The following is a 22,852-nucleotide window of genomic DNA, read 5'->3' on the forward strand; positions in this document are numbered from 1 at the left end:
CCTGCAAAACCTACTGGAAGGAAACAGCCCTCAGGCAGCGTGTCGCTCCAGGCGTTTCTTCACCACGTGGACAGCTGCAGCCAGTGATGCCTACTTACGTAGCTCCAAAATCCTACGAAGTCCTAGGAGGAGCTCTCTGCTCCAAGGAGAATTTATATACTTAGCGATTTCAGTTCATTGTAAGCAGTTCTTATCTTATTGCCAGGAAATGCACACAATATTACAGCTTCATTTATTTAAATGAATGATCGGGCAAACAAAAAACTCCTCATCGAAAACTAATTGTTTTTCATTACATGGTGTCTTAACCAGGCACGCAGTGGCGCAACCACAGGGGGCAGGGGGCATTGCTCAATAACTTTCGACGAAAATGAAGTCTAGCAGGGTTGGGCAAGGGGGGCAAACATTAAAGTACAAGAAAAACTAGGCTAAAGGATACTCAAGATGGAATCATTTTTCATATTTTTCTTGTACTATTCCTTCCAGGCGGCAAAGGGCACCTGCAGAGGGTAACAGAGGGGCAATTGCAACCCCTTGATTTCAAATTCTATGAAAGTAGAAATATATTATACTATATTATAGTCTCATCAAGTTCAATGCCATAGCTAGAGTAGTTTTCACGTTCAGAAGACACAACGGCGCTTATGGAGAAACCACACAGTGTTGCCAATACAGCGCTAGCTCATGTCGCCGGGAAATGATGACCTTCCTTCACAATGAAGGTGTTACATATTTTGTATATATAATAATAATTATATGTAATTATTAATATTAATATTATACTGTGAACGTTACAGTTACCCTTTTTACTATGATCCATTGCGATCACTACACACGCGAGTGTAATGCACGAATATGACACTTCAGAAATCACTTAAAAAAAGTAAAAATCACTGAGCGCTCACACAACTGAAAACACTTTCTCGAGAGAGGGAAAAAGTCTAAACAGACCAAAGCAGATCTCTCACTCAAGTAGGGGAACCTGGCACATGGGTTAGATTCAAGTTGCAACCCAAACAAACAAATGAGTTATGGCCCACGTGAACTGATAAGACGTGAATGACTCAAGCAAGGCATCTCATATTTCTATCTTGAAGCCCCATATTTTGTCACGTGTTGGAAAACCTTTCAAAGGTTAATATGATGTCTATGAATTTATGTGTAAGTTGGAAACTGAAAGGTGATCTTCATTTCAGTATTAATGTCGACAGTAATGTAAACAAAAAGAATGTGTATTTGCGACAGCTCTAATGTCGCTCACAACAGCAGCATTGGAAATAATTGTCAATTATTAAATTTAAGTAATTTCAATTCTATTATAACAAACTGCATGAAGTTCATATTTTTACTGAATGGAAATAAAATAACAACTCGAAAACTTGGTGGTGATAGCCGGAATGCTGCGGTGAGTCGGCTCAAGATGGCCAGAAAACGTCTCCTTACTTCGCGCGCGGTTCGGGTTAAAAATAAACTCCAAATGCATGGAAGTAATATTTCTGGGAACCTTTGAGTGGTTATAAAAAATAATTTCATTATTTTCTCCACAACTTTGTCGCTGGAAGTTTTTACTTGGAATTACAGAAAAAAAAATGGCCAGCGACGACATTTTCTACTGCACGAATATAAAAAAATCTACATACATACTTTATTTGAATATTTTTTAATGCGAATATGCTTTAAAGTATTGATAAATTCTGAGCACCACCATCACCTATGACAATTAAAAAACAGTGTCAATTTTTTTAATAATGAATGCTTCAATTTTACGGCATGTTTCAACGTTAGGAATGAAAACAATGTAAAAATTGTGTTTTCACGGAAAATTTGCGTTTTTAATTTATCTAAAATTATGTAAGCAAGTTACCAGTTTTTTGTGTTCACCATCGTATTCTCTACAAAATTTCCTGCAAAACTGCAGGTACCGATTTTACTTAAGCTAAATTTGTTGGAGTTGGTGTTTTAAGTCCACTTAATGCACAGTAAGGCTAATTGGGACTGGACCTACGGTTTAAAGTGGAATCCGAACCACTGTGCCATGTGCCTCCACCGGGTATCGAACCCGGGACCCCTTGAATACAAGGCGATGACGCTACCACTGCGCCATCGGGAAGCCCTTAAGCTAAATTTGTAAATCCAGAAATTTCACAACAGCGCGCTCGTATTTCCCATAAGAAAAGCATTGCCCATAAGAGCCCATTGTGTCTTCTGAACGTGAAAACGACTCTAGGGGGAAGCTGAGGTCGGCCCTGGAAGCCGAACGATCTAAATGATAGACGTTTTAAAACAGAGAATGCCATGGTGGCCTAATGCCAACATTGTTATCAATGTTGGTTTGTTATGAGATTGATTAATTGATTATGTAATGTATTTAAATATGCATTAAAGAAGTTTTAAATACATACACAATTTAGTGTTAACATGTTGCATATGTATTTTCTTTTTTTACGTCGCTCCATGTTTCATGTGAAAAGAAAATATTGTAAAAGAAAATTTTACATGCCATAAGAACATTCGGAATGCATTTATCATGCACTTTCTTCCTTTCAAAAACAGTTTGTGTGCTTGTTTTCCATTATTAGCTAATGTGAAATTAAAGTGTTGAAAAAATATTTCAAATCCTTTGTTTCAACACAAATGCGTTAGAACCAACTTCTACCCACCCCCTTTTTGCATGATTTATGAGAATAATAATGCCATTGATGTTACTTTATTACTTTATTGTTATTGTTGTTGTTGTTGGCATGTTTATCCAGGTACTTGCCCCTCCAAAATAAAATTCGTGGTTGTGCCTCTGCAGACCCGTAGCCGTAATTGACTGGCGGGGTGGAGGGGCACTCATGGGTTATCAAGGAGAGCTTCATAAACCAAGTCTATTTTCAAAGGTTTAATAGTATTATATGAAAGTAAATTATATGTGTGTGTTGTGTGTGTAGCCTAATCATTAAGTTATTATAGGACACAGAAAATCTAGAAATATTGTTCAAATACTTACAATATATTTTCAATATCTTCCCATTCATAGCTGAAGCCGAGAGAAAATATTCTAATTACTACCTGCTACTTTGACTTTGGCTCGTAAATCAAATGAAATAATTTTACGCCTATCTGTTTTGTTTTTTTTGTATTCTGTGAATTTAACCTTCATCAAGTTTTGAGTAAAATAATATCTGCAGTATACATTTTCACTCGTCACTGCAAACAAATTTTACAAAGTTGTTTACCAAACTTCAGAAGGGGGGGGGGGGAGGATGACGGCAATGCCCCTGGACCCTGCCTGGCTACAGCTCTGGTGTTCGTAGTAGAACAGTGTGTTGCTCTACTCGCGACCTTGGCGTCGAACGTGACATGTTCCAGTAGCGCCCTGTATTATTGGTTGTTTACGACATATTCTTATGGAGCCTATACCACGGAAAACCTATTTCAATGTGTGTGGGGGCAAAAGTAGCAACATTCTTAAATCTCATTTCATTGGCAATGTGGCTTAGAGTTCCCTTTCTAAGTAGTGGAAATCTATTGCAGTTGGGAACACTGCAGACAGGTGTGCGACTGGTGCAGTTTCTACTCAAAGCAACTACGTCATGCAGAGGGAGGGGCCTGCAGTTGATGGAAAGAACGAACTGAGACCTACTAGGTATCGTAAGACTACGGGTACCCGGAGGGTCTACAATGTCTGCCAGGAACGATCTGGGCATACAAGCTGCTCAAGCGAGGGTGTTGCGCAGGTTGCATGGCATTTTAGGAGCGATGTTTCGCGAACGGGTCTGCTCCAGGTCTTGTGCAGGTCTCTGACAATGATATATTAATAACTGATATTCTAGCAGTCCAATGTTAAATGTTCCATTAACCCTCCAGTACTCGCGCGGGTGACCATTGTCACCCAGCCCCTTTGTTTTTGTTACCCCCAAGTAGTGTGGAGGAGGGGAGTGGTAGGGGCTTCAGTACCTTCCGTCTACATTTCCAGCTACCTGACTAGTGCGCGTTTGTATGTTGTTGTGAGGAGTGGACCGTGTTATTGCGCTTGAAAGTCAGTTGGGTGACACTTGTCCCCCACGCGATTAACGGCGTTATGAATGCACCAAAGCATCCACGACTCTGTAATAGCTCTCTTATTTTGGACGTATTGCTTGGTGAGAGTTCCGATGAGGTCGATGTTGTGGAAAATGATAGTGACGATGGTGGAGATGACCATTTAGATGTCCAGGACGATCTCTTTGACACCAAAGAAGAAGGTGAGCCACAAAAGGACCAAGTGAAAAATGTCGAAAATGACCTGGCGCCAAATGCGGAAGAAGAATCCAGTGATGAAGAGGACATCCCATTTGCAAATTTATGCATGGTAAGAGACCAGTTTAAAAATGTAATGAAGTGGATGAACTATCCCCTCAGCCCAGAAATGTACGAACCAGAGCTAACAACATTATTTTGCGGCTCTCTGGACTGGACAGGGTAGGGAAGCACGCAGTGCACTTCATTGCTTTGTACTTTTTAACGTTATTGGAACTATAGCTACATCAACCAACATTTATATTGACCATATAAAGGAGCATTTTAGCCGAGACAGGAACGCCAAACACACGAATGTTTATTGAAATTCGTGCTTTCATAGGCATTTTGCTACTAACCGGCTGTTTGGGGAGTAACAGGAAAAAAACCAAGCAGGTGCGGGACAACTCTGCAGGGACTGGTGTGGAAGTCTGTTACCTTGCCATGAGTGAAAATAGATTTCATTTTCTCATGCGATGTCTTCGTTTTGATGACATCAGAGATCGTCAGCAGCGAAAAGAAATTGATCGGCTTGCGCCTATCAGAGAAATCCTAGAACTTGTGGGGCAAAACTTGTGGTCAAGGCCTCACTCATTTACAAGTTCAACAATGATGCAGCTAAACCACCTGGAAGACGAGAATTCCTGAAAAGTTTGGCTTTGGAACTCATAAAACCTCTTATTGAGAGTCTAATCCAGCTTTCTTTCATCCCTGTACATCTGAAGAGAAGAGGAAAGGCCCTTCTTGTAATCGAAGAAACTCTTCAGCCTGAGCGCAGACAACAAGGTAACAGTAGAGGTCACTGCTATCTGTATGGGAGGGCGAGAGACAGAACGACCAGAAAACATTGTGAAAAATGTGACCGTCATATCTGTAATGATCATTCATCAATTGTTTGTACTCAATGCTTGGAATGGGACTAAGGTAATGCAAACATTGCAACTGTAACATACTGCTGACTTCTTAGTATTCTTATGTACAAATGTATTTCTGTACTTAAACATTCATTTCAATCTTCATATCCAAAATTTGAAACAAAATAAGGACATCATAGGCCTAGTTATTACATTGAAATTTTCAGCCTAAAATTTGCGTAAAAAAAATATTACGAGCAACAAACATTGTTGTGACTATACTCTTTCTATATGTAAAATGCAGGGTACGCTTTAGCGATTTCGTTTGCCTTGTAATTTTAGCCAAAAATATGTTAATATATATGTTTATGGATTCCCAATGAAGCTGTCTTTCAGATGAGCAAGGAATTTTACAATGTTACCCTGCATTAAAAAAAAGTTATGGTAGCCTAAAGTTTAAGATATTTTTTCCATGCAAAATTTTGTTAAAGAACGATTTGGTATTTTATTTCTTACAACAACTGTTTGATACAAATAATACAAAAAACACTTTTAAGAGTCACTAGAATAGATTGTAAATATAACAAAACAAAAAAATCCACCATACTATAATTAGTCTTTTCGAAATAAATAAAATACCTTATGGGTGACAACTGTCACCTGCGCGAGTATCCGTGTTACGGGATGTCACGCGAGTACTCGAGGGTTAAGATCATAAATGGGCCATTCACCTCCTTAGCACTCACAGGCAATGTAGCCAACAGTCAGAGCAGATGGTGCATATACCCAGAAAGCAGATACCGTCACACTGATTCCAAAGTTGACATCCTTTTCCTGAAACCACATCTCTCACCACAGTTTACTCTCATCCCCTTGATTCTCACTCTCAGCCTCATCTCCAAGGAAGGATTGTTGACATTCAACAAGTCTCTCCACCATCTTGAAATGCTAATTATTCTGCATAATTTTCATTATTTTTACACCATTATTATTTAAAGAAATGGATTTTTGTAATTATATCATTATCTCACATGCAAAATCTCTGGTAGATCATTATAACATACTTCCATTGGAAAATTTATTGAAATTTATAAATACAGTGGAACCCCGATTTTACATTTTTTGCATTATACATTCAACCTTCATGGTCTCAACATAGAAAAATGCTTTAAAATTTTCCTCGATTTTGCATTTTCTCAGATTTTAAGTTTTTACAGCTTGGTCCCATGAAAAATATAAAATTGAGGTTTCATTGTTGTCTGAACTACTATGAATTGTTACAATTTTCAAGTTTCATTATCAGAAAGTTGTACTGGTATCAATTCAAAGTGGTATTGGCACAGCCTTAATAACATCAGTTATTGGTATAATTATATTTCCAGTAACACTAAAAATTTCATAATGACCCATCTCTGTACTCAAAGGGTTTATCATGTACAGTTTCCATCAACGAGTGGTCTGGAAGAACGTGCCAGCCATCATGCGAGTACTTGCTTCAACCTATGCTTTGTACTCAGCCAGCCAGAGCTTGCCACTCCCTGCATGAGGGGAATCTTAACACTTGATTGCCACATTCACAACAAAAGGCAACTGACACAGGAGCAGGTATTTCCAATGGCAATTGGGAAAGCATTTGCTCCCTAAGGACTTTCATAACTCCATGATTTTTTTTACTTGCTCTTTCGAAGGACTTGTGCTGCAACACAGTCTCAATCAGCATGGCAGCATACAGACAACAAAGCAGTCTGTGCTAGAACTGCACCAGGATCAACATATTATACCAGTCCATTCTCACACACCACGACTTACCTGCTATCCTCATGTGGCTTGATTCAGCAACCATTTCATAGACCAAGATGTGTTTCCCATTCCACAAAACAATGTGATCCACTGCCACAAACACTCCCTTTATCTGGATGTCGGTCTTCAGCTCCATGTGGGTGGACGAGGCAAACAGATCCACAGAGAGCTGAGTTGGCGACACCTGCACTGCCGACACCTGGAAGGAGGAATATGTGTGTACTGCTATTCTTACTGGAAAACATGCAACTCCAGTTACGATTGCCAATCGTCATGAGAGTAAAAGTAAGAGTTAATGAGTGAAATATTTTTCAATATACTTGAATACACTAGCTTTAACTATTATGTTGCCGGGATGGTCTAAAACAGTGTTTCTTAACCAGTGAGCTGCAACATGGTACCAGGCCTTGGCATCAATTATACTGGGCTGTGAAAGGTTCTTCTGGATTGATTTAGTTTATTTTAGAATATAAAAAAGACGTTAAAATGTTAACATTAAAAACTGTACTTACGTATGCAAGTATGTTGTTCCTATTTTCCTTTCTTTAGAACTACGTTTCGGGGACTAACTATCCCTTTCTTCAGGTTCGTGCGAAATAAAAACTAGGTACTTAACATGGTACCACGTCGAAATGTAATAAAAGGATTGTGGACAAGGGTTGGTGTGGATACATTTAGGATATTATGTCCCCGCCCTAGACGTATTTAAAAAACTTGTCGTTCACTAAAGACTTGTACTATTAACCTATTCTCATGTTAAAAATGTTAAAAACTAAAAACTTGTGTGTATCACTAGGTACAACTCACAGGTTCGGCTTTTCCTGCTCAACAAGTCTTTAGTGAACGACGAGTTTTTTTAAATATGTCTAGGGCGGGGACATAATATCCTAAATGTATCCACACCAACCCTTGTCCACAATCCTTTTATTACATTTCGACGTGGTACCATGTAAAGTACCTAGTTATTTTCACACGAACCTGAAGAATGGGATAGTTAGTCCCCGAAATGTAGTTCTAAAGAAAGGAAAATAGAAACAACATACTTGCATACATAAGTACAGTTTTTAACGTTAATATTTTAATGTCTTTTTTACATTCTGGAATTGTGAGTAATACGCACCAGACCTACAAAATGCCTTAGTTTACTTTACTTCGCATTTTGTGCTTCTTGGCTAATTTGCGAAGATGGGGATGAGTGATGAAATTTATGAATGGACATTTCACAAACAAGCGAGCTCGAGCGGGATTCGAACCCGGGACCGTTGGCGTCGCAGCACGATGTGCTAACCACTCGGCCACATGGTCCGGCGGTTCTCCTGGAATTTGTAATTATAACTTGCACAGACTTTTTCATTAACAAATACAAAAATGCACAATTTGCACATGTAAATATTTGGCATGAGAATATGGTAAGTGTTTCATTGAGAAATTGGCATCCTTCTGCTGCTTATCCTGTTCAAATGACATGATTGGTGATGCATAAATATTTTGTCACATATTTATTTTTCTAACCAACATCATTAATTCATAATTGGGAAAGGAGAGACGCAGTAGTATATCAGCATCAATAAAATCAAATTAATAATATGGTTATCAGTGTTTACAATGCAACATGCCAATGATTGATTGATTTGCTTTATATTACTTTGCTTTTTGTGACACTTTTGGCTAATTTGCAAAGATGGGGATGAGTAATGATATGAAAATTGATGAATGGACACTCACAAACATACATGCCCAGGGATTCAAACCCGGGACCCCTGGCATCATAGCGTGATGTGCTAAACACTCCACCACGGGGGCTGGCAACATGCTAATGAAAATAACTTATCAAATTATTTTAATGATGGTGACCTCCGGAAACTACACAATTTAATTTGATCTAACTAATTTTATATTTGTCAACAAGACTAGACATAATCGAATGATCACTATTTATGATTTATTTACTAATATTAATACCAAGGGTAAATATTAGGGATGGGACCGATTAATCGGTACTCAGTACTCTATCGGTATCAGTTGATATAGGCATATTGGTGTATCGGCTTATCGGTAAAATTACCGATTATTTTACCGATCCAATATATCGATTATTATCGGATAATTTAGTGCAAAATTCTGCCATTTTCTTGTAATTTTTATGGATAATATCCATGCCCTACTTTCTAAAAAATTAAATGTTTAAATATGCAGTTTTTCTTGCACTGCAGTCACCTTGAAACACACATTTATTAAAGAGGTCAGTGAACCTTTCAGGTTCCTCAAGGACCATTTCTAATTTTATATCGGATCGGTAGAATATCAGTTATCGGTAAATTTTATATTGGTACTTTATCGGTATCGGCCAAAATTTCATATCAACCCATCCCTAGTAAATATATTAATTAATAAGAAGCTTTAAAAAATAGAAGTGAAATTTTTAGGATCAACTTTGAAATTAGGAATTTATTGGACTGCGGTCTCAAGATGATTGAGAACCACCAGTCTAGAACAAACCTGGTCTTTGTAATGAGCACATATGATCTGCTCCTTCAGGATGTAAATATCCCTGACTGTGTTGATGGCCACCATCTTTTGCACCGTGCCCCACTGGACTTGTTTGATGGAGCCATTGATGGTGCATGCAGACTGAGGCACCCAGTTCTTCTCTGGCTCCGAGGACTCATTCTCGTCCTCCTCGTACTTCCACATTGAAATGCTACCCAGGTTGGTGCCTCCACACAGAATACCTGCAACCAAAACAAATTAATGTCAAATATCATCTAGAATCAACCATAATTTATGAAATTCAAAATGTAAGCTTCAGATACATATGTTACAATACTACATCTGGTTACAAACATTACATAAAAACCTTAATGAACCTTGTAATTTTATAACAGATTGCTAGTCGTAGCAGTTATTGTCATCAGTAGTACTGCTATATTGGCAAAATTACTGATTATTTTACCAGTCTGATATGCCTACACATGCACTGTAATTTAGTGCAAAATTTAATAATTTTGTTATTATTTTATGTTTAAAAACAGATTATACCAGACTCCTTGTCAGAGTGGTTATCACAGCATGCTACAATGTCAGGGGTCCCGGGTTCGAATCTTGTCCCTCCATCTATTTCCTCATGTCGTTACTCATCCTCATCTTCACAATTAGCCAAAAGTGACAGAAATGTAACTAACTAACTCTCTAGCATGCTTAAACACAAAGGCAGTATCACAAGCCTTCCATCTGTCCCTATCCTGGGCAAGATCAATCCAATCTTTTCCATCCCTTACCGATTTCCTTTACATCAATCGCAATGTTATCCCTCCATCTTCGTCTTGGCCTTCCTACTGGTCTCTTACTATCAGGTTTCCCAACAAGAATCCTGTAAACTCTTCCTTTCTCTCCCATTCGTGGCACATGGCCTGCCCACCTAAGTCTTTTGATTTAATTATTCTAATATCTGGACATGAATACAGTTGTGTCGTCTTCTACGTTCACATGCCTATAAATTTTAACTCCAGTAATATTATTTCAAGTGCTTACCCCCCCCCCCCCCCAATCATTCCCACCACACACATATATTTTAAAATTTTCATCCCTGTACTTCGAACAGTAATTCCATACACACTCATATCCAAACCCACACACTTTTGCACAACAATTCGTATCAGAAACAACTCAAAAATGTTGTATCTCCCAACTACGAAGATCCTCACCTTTCTGCTTTGTAAAATCCAAAGAGGTGAAATGCTCAGTGGTGCCTACGCTGCTTCTGCCTTCAGGTAAAAGGATGTAATTTTCACCCGTATCCAGGTTCCAGCATCGGACATTCAATTCACCTGCACTCACTGCCAGGAGGCCAGGTCCTGCCCACACCATGTTTGCATCCTGAGATCTGCCGTTCAGTTTCACCTGAGCAAAGGAAATACAAGACGTCAAGCAAAAATCACGAAACTCTGAGATCCCAAAGACAAAAGTGTAAATCATATGTTATTCAGTATATTGACACTTCACAATGTGTCATATCAGCAAGTAGTATAAATTTCCATGTTTAAAAGTGCATTTTGCATTTAATTTTGCACAATTTTCTACGTGTATAACGGGTGTACACAAATGAATATCGTTTTAAACTTGTATATTTTCTATGTTATACACGTTACAAATATGAACCATATATGAAATGAAACAGTAACTCACCAAGTTTCAATTCTACACATGCGCAAAATTTGTTTCCTAACTCTGCCGCTTGGCGGAGCCATTCGTAAAGATGGTGACTCCCGAGCATAAGTCTGTTTGTTGTGTGTTGTGTGTGTTGTGTGTTTGAACTCGCGAGGTCTAATTCAGTTGTTACAGTTAAACGGGCGTATCGGCAAAGATTTGGAAGTGACCCTCCCTGTCTGACAACAACATTTGTGGGTGGTATAATCAGTTTCAGATGACAGGATGCCTGTGTAAAGGGAAAAGTTCCAGACGGACGCGTGTATCAGACGAGAAGGTGGAAAGCATTAGAATGGCTTTCACTCGCAGTCCTAGAAAATCTGTGTGGTAGGCAAGCCAAGAACTAGCAATGCCAACAATGACAGTGTGGAAAGTGTTAAGCAAAATACTCCAAATGAGACCGTACCGTCTGAAACTATTACAGGCCTGCAGATCATTTGGCTCGTAGGAACTTCTGCACACAAATTCTTAATCAAGAAGATGACAATTTTCTTAGTCGTGTGATTTTCAGCGATGAATCCACATTTCATCTAAGGGGAAAAGTGAACACACATAATGTCGTATCTGGGGGTCGCAGAATTCACGAGAAACTCTGCAGCACGTACGGGATTCACTCAAAGTTAATGTCTTTTGTGCAGTATCTAAACAACAAGTTTATGGGCCATTCTTTTTTATGGAAGAAACTGGAATTTCATATCTAGATATGCTACAAAATTGGCTCTTTCCGCAACTGGAGGATAAACACCACATCATTTGGTAACAAGACGGCACAGCGCTCCTCCTCACTTTTATAACGTAGTGCGAGAATGGTTAAATGAAGTTTTCCCCCATCGTTGGATCAGTCGTCATGGTGCAGATGACTTGCATCTTCTCAAGTGGCCTCCAAGGTCCCCTGAGCTCACCCCCTGTAACTTTTTTTCTGTGGGGCTATGTAAAATATCGTGTTTATGTACCACTGCTACCTGCCAATCTACCTGAGTTGAGATGCAGGATTGTTGCAATGGTAGAACCGATTACACCAGACCCAGACTTGATAAGTTTAGTGAGGCAAGAAATGGACTACCGGCTGGATGTGTACCGTATCACGAATAGTGCCCACATTGAACACCTGTAATGTAGGTTATGAAAACTTGGTGAGATACTCTTTCATTTCATATAAGGTTCATATTTGTAATGTGTATAGCATAGAAAATATACAAACTCTGATGTTCATTTGTGTACCTCCTGTATTAATTTTGTGTGTACATTAATATCTTAATGCATCTAAATTTCCGTAACATGAATTAACTTACCTTCATAATTTCCGTCAAGTTTCCATCACTATCAACCTGAAACTGGCCAACATTGAGTCCCTCCGTTAAGATAACAAGGCAATCTTTGTTCTCATGATACAACAGCTTCTTGATCACTCCCTCTGTGTTGAGAGCCTCCATGCAGTTACCGTGTTCGTTGATGTAGTAGACACAACCTTTGAGTGACACACAAGTTAAGAGTATTTATAAGTTACAATACTAAATTTAATAAACTGATTGCTGCTGCTGCTATATGGCATATGCCAGAATGCTTTATATGCATGCATAGTGTAGCATATTCATCGGAACTTGACATTTAACAAATATTAGTATTTTCTTATGCAAACATTTCAGACTTTGCCTCTTTCAGTTCCCAGGGATTTAGATATGTATCTATACTAACGTCCAAAATTAAAGCAACAAAGGGAAATTCTTTCCCGTATGTCCATTTGACCACATAATACGATCAGGTGATAGTAATATTTATGATGTCATAGACAACTGGTTTAAGGTAGAAAATAAACTAACCTTAATGTGCTAGGATTCAGCGGTGCCCATCCCCCCCCCCAAGGCAAATGGTGCATCCCCCCTAAAATCATGTCATGCGTTTCCCCCAAATCATATCATACGCGCCCTTCAACCATATCGTAATCCCCACAAAATATTTAATTACGACAGCGTGTCTACCGAAAGTAACTTTTTTCTTAGCTTTACTGAACATTATAATTGATCTGCCGCTCCTCCCTAAACAGGGGTGCCATCACTCAAAACCACCCCTAAAATCGTTCATCATAATCGAGAATAACGCGTGGATCTCACTTTAAACTGTAGGTTCAGTCCCGATTAGCCTTAAGAGTGCATAAAGTGGACTTAAAAAACCAAATCAATCAATTGAGAATATCGCTTGTCTTGTAATGCAGCTTTAGTATAAAAACTTCATATTCATCTCATTAAAGCACCAAACACACATAGTAGCAACAAATTATTGCAAGCGAAACGAACAAGAAAATTTTTACATCCATTTCTTTGCAGGCTTGGAAGAATATTAATTTAATGGGGTGTCATTACTTTCTTAAGATCCCGAAATATTTAGTCTTTTTCTTTTCCAGCTTTTCCTTTAGCACATTCGGGGTCGAAAACTTGTGGATGCCTTATCGTTAATTACAGTCTCCAAAATTTAATGTTCAAACACTCTCTCTCCATTACAGAAATCCCTTGACAATCTAAGATTTAACACTTTATCAAGAGCTTTCTATCTCCCCCTTTAAATTTAATACTCAATCCTACCACCAAAATTTCCTTGCCAATTTTAGATTTACTGTTAATATTGAAGAGTAGATGTTGCCTCCTACAAAAAATTAATTCTCAGTCTCCACACCAGAATTTCCACAAAAGTCTAAAACAATAGTAATACACAAGAATTGGATACCCCCTTCAATTTAATGTTAATCCCCCTCTAACTAAAGTCACCACCATAGTCTAAGACCTAGAATTGGATACTGCCCCCCTCCCCCAAAGTTTAATTCAGAATCCCCCTCAGAACCCAAGTGTCAATTAAGGGCTAATATATAGGAATTCGATACGCTTCTTCGATAATGCCCTAAACACTTTCATTTCTTCATCTAATTGATTAAATATGGTGCATTTAAGGTGTAAAATTTTTACATATATTTTGGGAAAGATATAAATGTTGAATTTTATATTATTTGAAGGGAAAAAATCCCCCCTCAAAATCTTGATGGCACAACCTAAGCCATAAAACCCCCATGCCAGGATTTATCAACAAAAAAATCACGATAGCAACAGGTTAAACTTGGCAAATTTATCAACAAAAAAATCACGATAGCAACAGGTTAAACTTGGCAAATTTATCAACAAAAAAATCACGATAGCAACAGGTTAAACTTGGCAAATTTATCAACAAAAAAATCACATGAGGAAAGGATTTCTGTTTGTTGCTTTAATTTTGGACACTAGTGTATATCAGGGGTGGGCTGAAAAGAAAACTTTACCAATACTGACAAAGATCTTAATACCGAAAACTAGAGTTCGGCAGTTGACCTAAATAATGCCAAAAAATTACATTTTTTTTTAAATTCTTTAAAAAATTACCTAAAAATAATTTTCACTCTGAATGAAAGCTTGATTCTTTCATAAATTACAATACAGTAGTTGAATAATTCGACAAAGCATGTTGTTTTGTGGTTGAAACTACTGAAGCAAAGTGAAAAAAGCAATTAAGTGCTAACGTGGGTCTCTTTCTTTTTTTACTTCAAGGTTACATAAAACACACCGCAAGGTTTTTTCTGTACAAGTCATTCACCTTCTTTCAGAGTGGACCAGCAGCTGAAAATGTGATTGTATTTCGTGAACATCAGATTATATACGAGGGTCATTCGGAAAGTAATCGCCGTTGTGGCGTAGCAGAGCGGAACCGTTGTTACATCACGCAATCTGTGATTCAGTAAGCTTCCGGCTGTGCTAGAGAGCATCGAAGTGCCGCACGTTTGCTTGTTATAACGACATAAAATGTGTGCTGCCATCAAAAATCTCACCAAATGTGAGGTACGCAGAGTGATGAGATTTCTTTGGGAAAAAAATCTGTAAGAGGCAGACATTCATTGTAAATGTGGTACGACAATCACTTCTGAAGTTTACTGTAAATCTTTGCAAAAACTGAGAAGAGCCATCCAGAACAAACGTCGTGGTCTGCTGACATCTGGAGTTGTGTTCGTGCATGACAACGCTCACCCTCACACTGATTGGCGAACACAAGACCTCTTGCACCAATTCAAATGGGACGTTTTTTTGATCATCCCCCATACAACCTGGACATGGCTGCTCCTGATTTTCAACTGTTCACTCACATGAAGAAGTGGCTTGGGGCACAGCACTTCACTGATGATTATGATCTTCAAAATGCTGTGACAGGTTGGTTGAATTCCCAGGTGGCCGAGTTTTATGCAGAAGGGATTTGTAAGTTGGTGAAACGCTATGACACGTGTTTGAATTTACATGAGTTTACTATGTTGAAAAATAGAGGACAGTTTGTACCTTTCAGATGTAAAGTAAAAATTTGTTGTATCTATGCAGGTTTTTTATTTACAGCCAAATGGCGGTTACTTTCCGAATGAAACTCGTATATATTATTTTTTTAAATATTGTCACTAATATTACTTTCAAAGCACAGATTAAAGCGATAATAGAGGCCACCAAGGGAATCACAAAGTAGGTTTAAAAAAATATATTTTAAGTTTGCTGGAGGAAAAAAAATTTACCACAATAAATTATTGAATGCTTTGCCAAACAATTCAGTTAAAAAAATATTGTACTTTTCCATTGACTGTATTCTCAATAAATGGCGAACATGCTAAAAGGACCATGTCAGGAAATTTACATGTGTAAGTTACATTAGGAACACGAAACAACAAGGAAGGAGGAGAAAAAGAAGACTCAAAAATGAAGAAAAATGCAATAAAATGGCAAAAATACTGAAAAATGACCCAAAAGACAAAAAAGACCGAAAAATGCAAAATAAAAATTATGTTTTCTGCTTCTAACTGAAGGGAAACGGACTGATATAAGGTTTAGCATTGTTTTCAAGACTCACAAAGAAAGATGATTTGTGATCAAGTTCCGAGCCCTACAAATAACTATTATTTGATCCATCTGATATAAAATTGCAAATCAAAGAAACTGGAAGAACAATCAAAAATGGGATGAGCATTAAAAAAAAAACACCAGGCATAACCTTAAGAAAAAAAATTGAAGGTATCAAAATCACTGCAAAAATACAACAAAATCAGAAACGTATGTACAGATTCTGAAAACAACAAAAATGCTCAGCAGTAACAGCAAGAGCACTAACAAAGTATGAACTTTAATAAAAAACAGTATGGGTAGTGAAGTTTATTTCCCAAAGTTGTCAACACTATTTAATACCATGAGCAGTTCCAGCAAGTGATTCAGCATTCTTTTCTTCTGCGTAATAATTATTTGTCTTCAAAGTGGTGAATATATGATGTGTCTGGATTTATTCTTAAAGACTTTTAACCTTTCAACTTATTCTATCTTCTTCCGCCGTATGGCTGGAGTTCTACTACAGTTTTAAATATTCCTGATGTATGCTAATGTGCATTAGCTGAAATACTCATATCTAATAAAAAACAACAACACACATAGGTATGTAGTAACTTCATCATAACTTAGTGAATGAATGTGGTACCATGGACAATTGTGAAGAACTGTAGGTAGTAATCATGCAGAGAAAGTAGGAAATCTGCACGGAAAGTGACATAGTACACATTACCAAAACATTGAAAATGGACTCTTCTAGAAAGGGATAAAATTGTTGTGAAAAGATTATTTTAATAAAAATAATGTAACACACAATGCTGTGGTGTGACATGTAGATATCTTGATGCTTCCCCAATCTATATTGACCTTCATCAGGAACAAATGAAAAAAGGAAGTTGTATTAAGATCACGTAGGTAAGAAAAAGTAAGAATACAGGGTTATTCAAAAAGAATGGTACAAAAGTAAAGTTAATTTAATTTTAAGTGACAAGAGATACAAAAGCAATTCTGGTGGGAAAAAAGAAAGGAAGGTTATAAATTACCTGGGTAATTACAAATGTTGGATATGAGCACCCTGGGTAACACGGCAAATGTCAAAATGATAATCCATTTCTTGCAAGATGTGTTCCAACATATCCTCGGTTATCAGCTCCACTGCATGAGGGATGCGCTGCTTTAAATTATCCGGGTCCTGTGATAATGGAGCGTACACAGTGTCTTTCACAAACCCCCATAAAAAGAAGTCGCATGGAGTAGGGTCTGGGGATCGTGGAGGCCAGGTCAGCATTGCCAATTCCATTACGCAATTGCTTGCTCTACCTTCGTTGTTGCCATTTTAGCTATCAACAACAAGTAGCGCCTCTAGCGGATATTGCGTCAACTACAACCACAGGCTATAAAGTTACAACCTTTGTTTCTTCTATCCCACCAGAATTGCTTTTGTATCTGTTTTCACTTAAAAATAAATTAACTTTACTTTTGTACTATTCTTTTTGAATAACGCTGTAGTAAAATGTTGAAAGTATTATATGTAGGTCTGGATGTGTTATATAACAAGCAACTGGGAGGTGACAAGTGAGAATGTTTGTGGCAATATCTGTGGGATCACATTAAGTCCACTTTATGTTCAGATAGGCTAATTGGGGCTGGACCTACAGTTTAAAGTTGGATCCGAACGACAACGTGGCTCCACCAGGTATCAAACCTGGACACCTTTATTGTAAGGTTACGAGGTTACCACTATGCAACTAGGGAGATCCTAAAATTGATGAAAGGACAATCATAAACACACACTGACAGGATTGAACACATAAGCCCATACTGGCTGTGAGACCACATGCCAAAACCTCATTACTCTGCAAAATGCAATCCAGTGCAAATTACATACCTACGAGGTGTATACTTTAAGTAAGGGCCATTTGAAAATAACTTGTTATATCCCACCCTGCACCTGCACACGGACTCTTGGCATCCCTTGCACAGAAGAACACACCATTTGGAGCCCTGTTGTCAGTGTGTGCACTTTGTACTGTGTGATTGCAATGTTTAAGATGATCGAGTGGCTCGTTGACTGTGATACCGTCAGTGATCCTGTTCTTGACAGCAGCAGAAATTGATCGCCAGAATTGTGAAGTGTGGAAATGCGCGCGAATGTTCAAGGACGAGCAGGAGAATGTGCTTGAGTCACGCTCAGGTCGGCCATCTGTAATCAGCAACAATATGGTGTGTGCGGTAGATACCAAAATCCTTGCGACCAGTGACTTATCACCTCTTCCGGCATCTAAAGAAGTGTCTCGGCAGCAAGCGTTTCAGCAGCGACGAAGAAGTGAAAACGGGAGTTGCCTCGCAGGTGGCTGACTCTATGAGGAGGGTATACAAAAGCTCATCATACATTATGACAATTGTTTAAATAACAAACGGAAACTATGTGAAAAAATAGATCAAGGCATGTACAATCTGATACAAAAGAAATTTTCAGTATAAATTTGGCAGTCCAGTGTTTTTTTTTGTTTTTTCTTTTGGCAGTTGTGTTTTTTTGTTTGTTTTTTTGGCATACGGACCTTACTTAAAAAATATCCCTTATACATGCCTACGACTACCATGCTAAAGGTCCCGGGTTCGATCCCCGTCCGGTTCAAATCCGAGAACTTTTCTAACGACGGAAGCGGCCCCGGCGCCCACCCAGCGTCGAATAAAATGGATACCTGGGGGAAACCCTGGGGGGTAAAGGCAGTCAGGGGCATGATGCTGATCACATCACCCCCACACCCCCTATATGCCTTCATGGCGTGGTGCTAAGCACAGGGGAGCACTTTACCTTTTTTTGATGAAGGCAAATGGTGAATGATTGAAACATCAATATTTCTGCATGAACAATATCACAGCAAGGTGTGCAGTGTTTTCCATTAAAATTATATAATTAAAGTGGTAATATGCAGAGTTGGAAAGTAACATGTTACAGTTACTTTGCTATCAAAAGTAACTCATTACCTTTATTGTAACTTTGTCTGGAATTTAACTATTTACACATCTATCACATCCATTCGCTGTAGTGCATGTTTCATAGTGTACCTATGTACCTATACATGCACAAATTCAAAACAACACAACTAAGCATATTTTGTTCTGGCAAAAAACTCCTCCAGCTTCGAATTTATCAAGGTAATGCAAGTAAAAAGTAACAAATTGGTAATGCAAGTACTGAAAATGTAAAGCATTAGCAACCAATGCATTGCTCTTGCTATGTTACTTCCCAACTCTGGTAATGTGAACAGTTATGAAGAATTTTAATAGCATTAACCAGACAACAAAATAATCAAGCACAAAACTTGGAAAGCCGTTCAAGATTCTTACGAGCAAGAAAGTAAGTTGCCAATAGATTTTTCCTTCATGAAGTATACAGAGGAAAATGTGAAAATTAACATGAAGACACTTTTGACATTACAACAACCACAACAAACTTACTATGTTTACGTTCTTCATTTGTTGAATAACCTGTAAAGGTGAATTAATGTATTCCTGGTAGTATAAACAAATAAAGAAAACATTTTGCAGTAAAAGAGGTATTTTTCCTTTTGGTAAAGATTATAACTATTACTACAGTAATTTCAGCAGCCTGAATGATATCATTGTCAACAAAACCATTTGTTCTGATAAAATCACTTTAGAAAGTGATGAAATATTACCAAAACAGAGAATACCTCTTCTTTTCGTGTGCACTGAATGTTAAACTTGAACTTCAAAATGCTAAAATCTCAAACATCACATCTAGTTTACATAATTTACCGGGGAACCCCAATTTTGTTACCAGATTTCACATTGTCTTGGATTTTACATGCAATTATCAAAATCCCAATAGAGTTTAATGTCATAAAATATTTATGAATTGTATATTTTCCTGCATTTTTAATCTATATTTTTATTTTTAAAATCTTAGTTGCTTGAAAAACATAAACTGAAGTTCCATTGTATGTTATTTTATTTTTTGAAGTACAGAGAATATCACGCTTCTTTAGCATAATCTACATTTTCATTAGTTCATGATGTTTTTCGATTCTCTAGCGCAAACATAAATTTTGCAAGTGAAAGACGATCTTTTCAACCTGCAAACATACATGGCAAATTTTCTTGTCAAAGTAGGCAATGCCAGCTGTGTACATGTAATCTTTTGCCTCACATTAGAAAAGAATTTGCCTGTCCCTTTTCAGAAGCAATGCACATTTTTTTTATATATATATATATATATATATATATATATATATATATATATATATATATATATATATATGAGAGTGGTAAAACCACATGTACACACTAATTTTCAACTCTCCCATTGTGGTGTGGCCTCTATGGGGGGGAAAGCCAAATTTCAGATTTTGTAAAAATAAATAAATAAATAAAAAAAAAACTTTAAAAAAATCCTCTTGTTCTTGTAGCTGATAGAGGAAATTTGTTCTCCTGTAACATGTACACCGTGTTTCAAAAAGAATCATCCGATTTCGAAGTCATTTAACTCGGTAACCATTGGCTAAAACACACCGAACAACGTACTGTTAGGAAGAGGATATTCATGAGTTTCACATGATTGCCGGCAGGTAGCAGTAGTGCACCCCTCCCTCCCCCTAGCTCGCATTAGATTCAAGCAAGATGGCAACGTCGCAACAAAAAGCTTTCTGTGTACTGCACTTTGAAGTGTGTGAATCTGTTACAACAGTGCAGCGTGAATTTCGGCGACAGTATGGTGAGAACTTGCTTTTCCCACAGTTACAGCTTGATTCCAATGACTACTGTGGATGAACTGCGAAATCGGATCACAGCAGCAGTGGCAGCAGTGACTCCAAACATGCTCGCATCTGTATGGGACGAATTCTCCTACCGCATGGACACATGCCAAGCATCCAAAGGGGGTCACATTGACCACTTATGAATATTTTTTATGTAAAAATTTATGTATAGCTGTGTATTTTAGAAGCAATTCCAAGTTCCTGGTTTGATAAATAAAAAAATTATAGCCTTTTGAAATTGGGTAATTGTTTTTGAAACACCCTGTACTTGTAACCTGGTTTTTATCAAACAAAATGAGCTATGACTCGTAACCATACTGTCATTAGTTTCAGAGATACGATATATTCTTATGACATTTACTTTTCTGGATACACTAGGAGTGTTGAATTTTTTTCCTCTGTAAGTAAAAACAATAAGTATGCAATTCTTTGTAAATACTGAAACATACTCAGGACAACACAGTGATACCATTTTCAACCCTCATGTCCTGGTGTGACCTCCATGGGGGGCTGCCGAATTTCAAAATTTATTTAAAAAATTGCTTTAAAAAAAATGTTCCAGTTGGTCTTCCAGTTGATAGAACAAATTTGATATCTAGAAGATGTGCTTGTAGCCTTGTCTGCGCTGAATAAAATGATGCATGACTTGAAACACTACAAATAGTAGTTTCCGAGATATTCAATTTTCTTTATAGAAAGTACAGAATTTCACATTTCCAGCTGAAAACAGCTCCGTATTTGGTGCAAATGCCAGGAATATAGCTCCCGTATTGTAGGGGTTAATAATGGACCATCTATTTCCCCCAAAAACCTTCACTACAAATATGAAAGTCGGTAACATTTCTTCAGGCCTTCAAAGACCCTCTGGGAGGACATGGCAGCCCCCTTGGGATCCGTAGACCACAGGTTAAGAACCAACAAGCAATTGCATTACTTTTGTCTTTCAACTCACCTGATATGGATCCAACAAAAAAGCATAAGTTCTCTGAATGTTCTGGCTGAAAGGAGTATCTCTGGCTTGCTGTTTTGGGTCTCCAAGAACTAAACAAATCGAGTGCTTTCTCATCCCCTGCAACAGCCGCTCTCGCCAATCCACTAAAATATAGAAGTAAAACTTGTCTAGAACCATTTTCTATTATTGCATGGCAACTACATGCAAAAACGCAGATAAAATTATTTACAGATGTGAACTTCTAAAAACAAAAAAGCCCAAAACATACTTATTCTATTTCTATGTACAGTGCCATGCAAAAGTTTATCAAAATCTCATTTTTCTGTGGTAACTTTTTTAAACATCATACATTCAAGTGAAATTCTTATATATTGGGCAGCAAGGTAGGTTCATTCACATCAGCAGGTGGTAGAACAGTTCGGACTGTTTACAAAATTATTAAAAATCATTATTAGATTTTTTAACCTGGCAAAAAAATGATACACTAATTCTCGTCACCTATAATACATGAATGCTTCGAGCAACAATCACCAAACTAGTCACCGGTATCAACCAACTCTAGTACTTGGTTTCAAAGCCCATAGCATCAATCACAGCCTGGCACTTGGTATCTGCCAATATGACACTTGCCTATACTTTCCTAAAGTCCAAATATCTTGGATGTCATGTACAACAACCCACACGTTCATGGAGTCTGTTTACAAGGGCCTGGAAGTATGGTAAAATTGTATGGGCTGCATGTAGTTTTTAACTTCTTCCCCATTTAGTATTTTTATGTTGTAATGGAGATCTCATAATATTACAGGCGTAAGAAAATACGTTCAAGCTCCATTTGTTAATAATAGTAACAATGGATGTACTGTTTTGCAATTTGCGTGTCATATCTTCATGTGTATACTAATTAACAGAAAAGACAGAACTGAAATACACGTGTGTAGTTACCAAGAAATGGCACATTAATTGCTGCCACACAGTGCAGGTACACATGTGTACCAGCTGATCTAAGCTGAATACTGCCAGTGATACATATTTGTACCAGCCGACTGCTAAAGGTTGCATGATAGGTACATGAATACTGTGAATAGATTACATGCAACTATGATACTTTGAAGTAAAACTCTGCCA

General features: G+C 37.7%; 1 protein-coding gene across 4 annotated transcripts in view; it reads right to left on the reverse strand.

Annotated features, from left to right (window-relative positions):
* rempA (intraflagellar transport protein rempA) overlaps positions 1 to 22,852 on the reverse strand; it is a 130,030-nt gene that overhangs the window by 79,220 nt on the left and 27,958 nt on the right. For 2 of the 4 annotated variants that reach the window (XM_083144014.1, XM_083144011.1), the window contains 6 exons: positions 21,728 to 21,870; positions 19,457 to 19,486; positions 12,416 to 12,591; positions 10,622 to 10,817; positions 9,417 to 9,649; positions 6,927 to 7,116 (listed from right to left, as the gene is read on the reverse strand). In XM_083144014.1, the coding sequence (XP_083000140.1) occupies positions 6,927 to 7,116; positions 9,417 to 9,649; positions 10,622 to 10,817; positions 12,416 to 12,591; positions 19,457 to 19,486; positions 21,728 to 21,870 (968 nt within the window). The remainder of the gene's footprint in view (positions 1 to 6,926; positions 7,117 to 9,416; positions 9,650 to 10,621; positions 10,818 to 12,415; positions 12,592 to 19,456; positions 19,487 to 21,727; positions 21,871 to 22,852) is intronic. The other 2 variants (XM_083144015.1, XM_083144012.1) reach the window with 1 other exon arrangement.

This window comes from Lepisma saccharinum, chromosome 22 (genome assembly GCF_977018435.1).
Source record: "Lepisma saccharinum chromosome 22, izLepSacc3.1, whole genome shotgun sequence".
NCBI lineage: Eukaryota > Metazoa > Arthropoda > Insecta > Zygentoma > Lepismatidae > Lepisma > Lepisma saccharinum.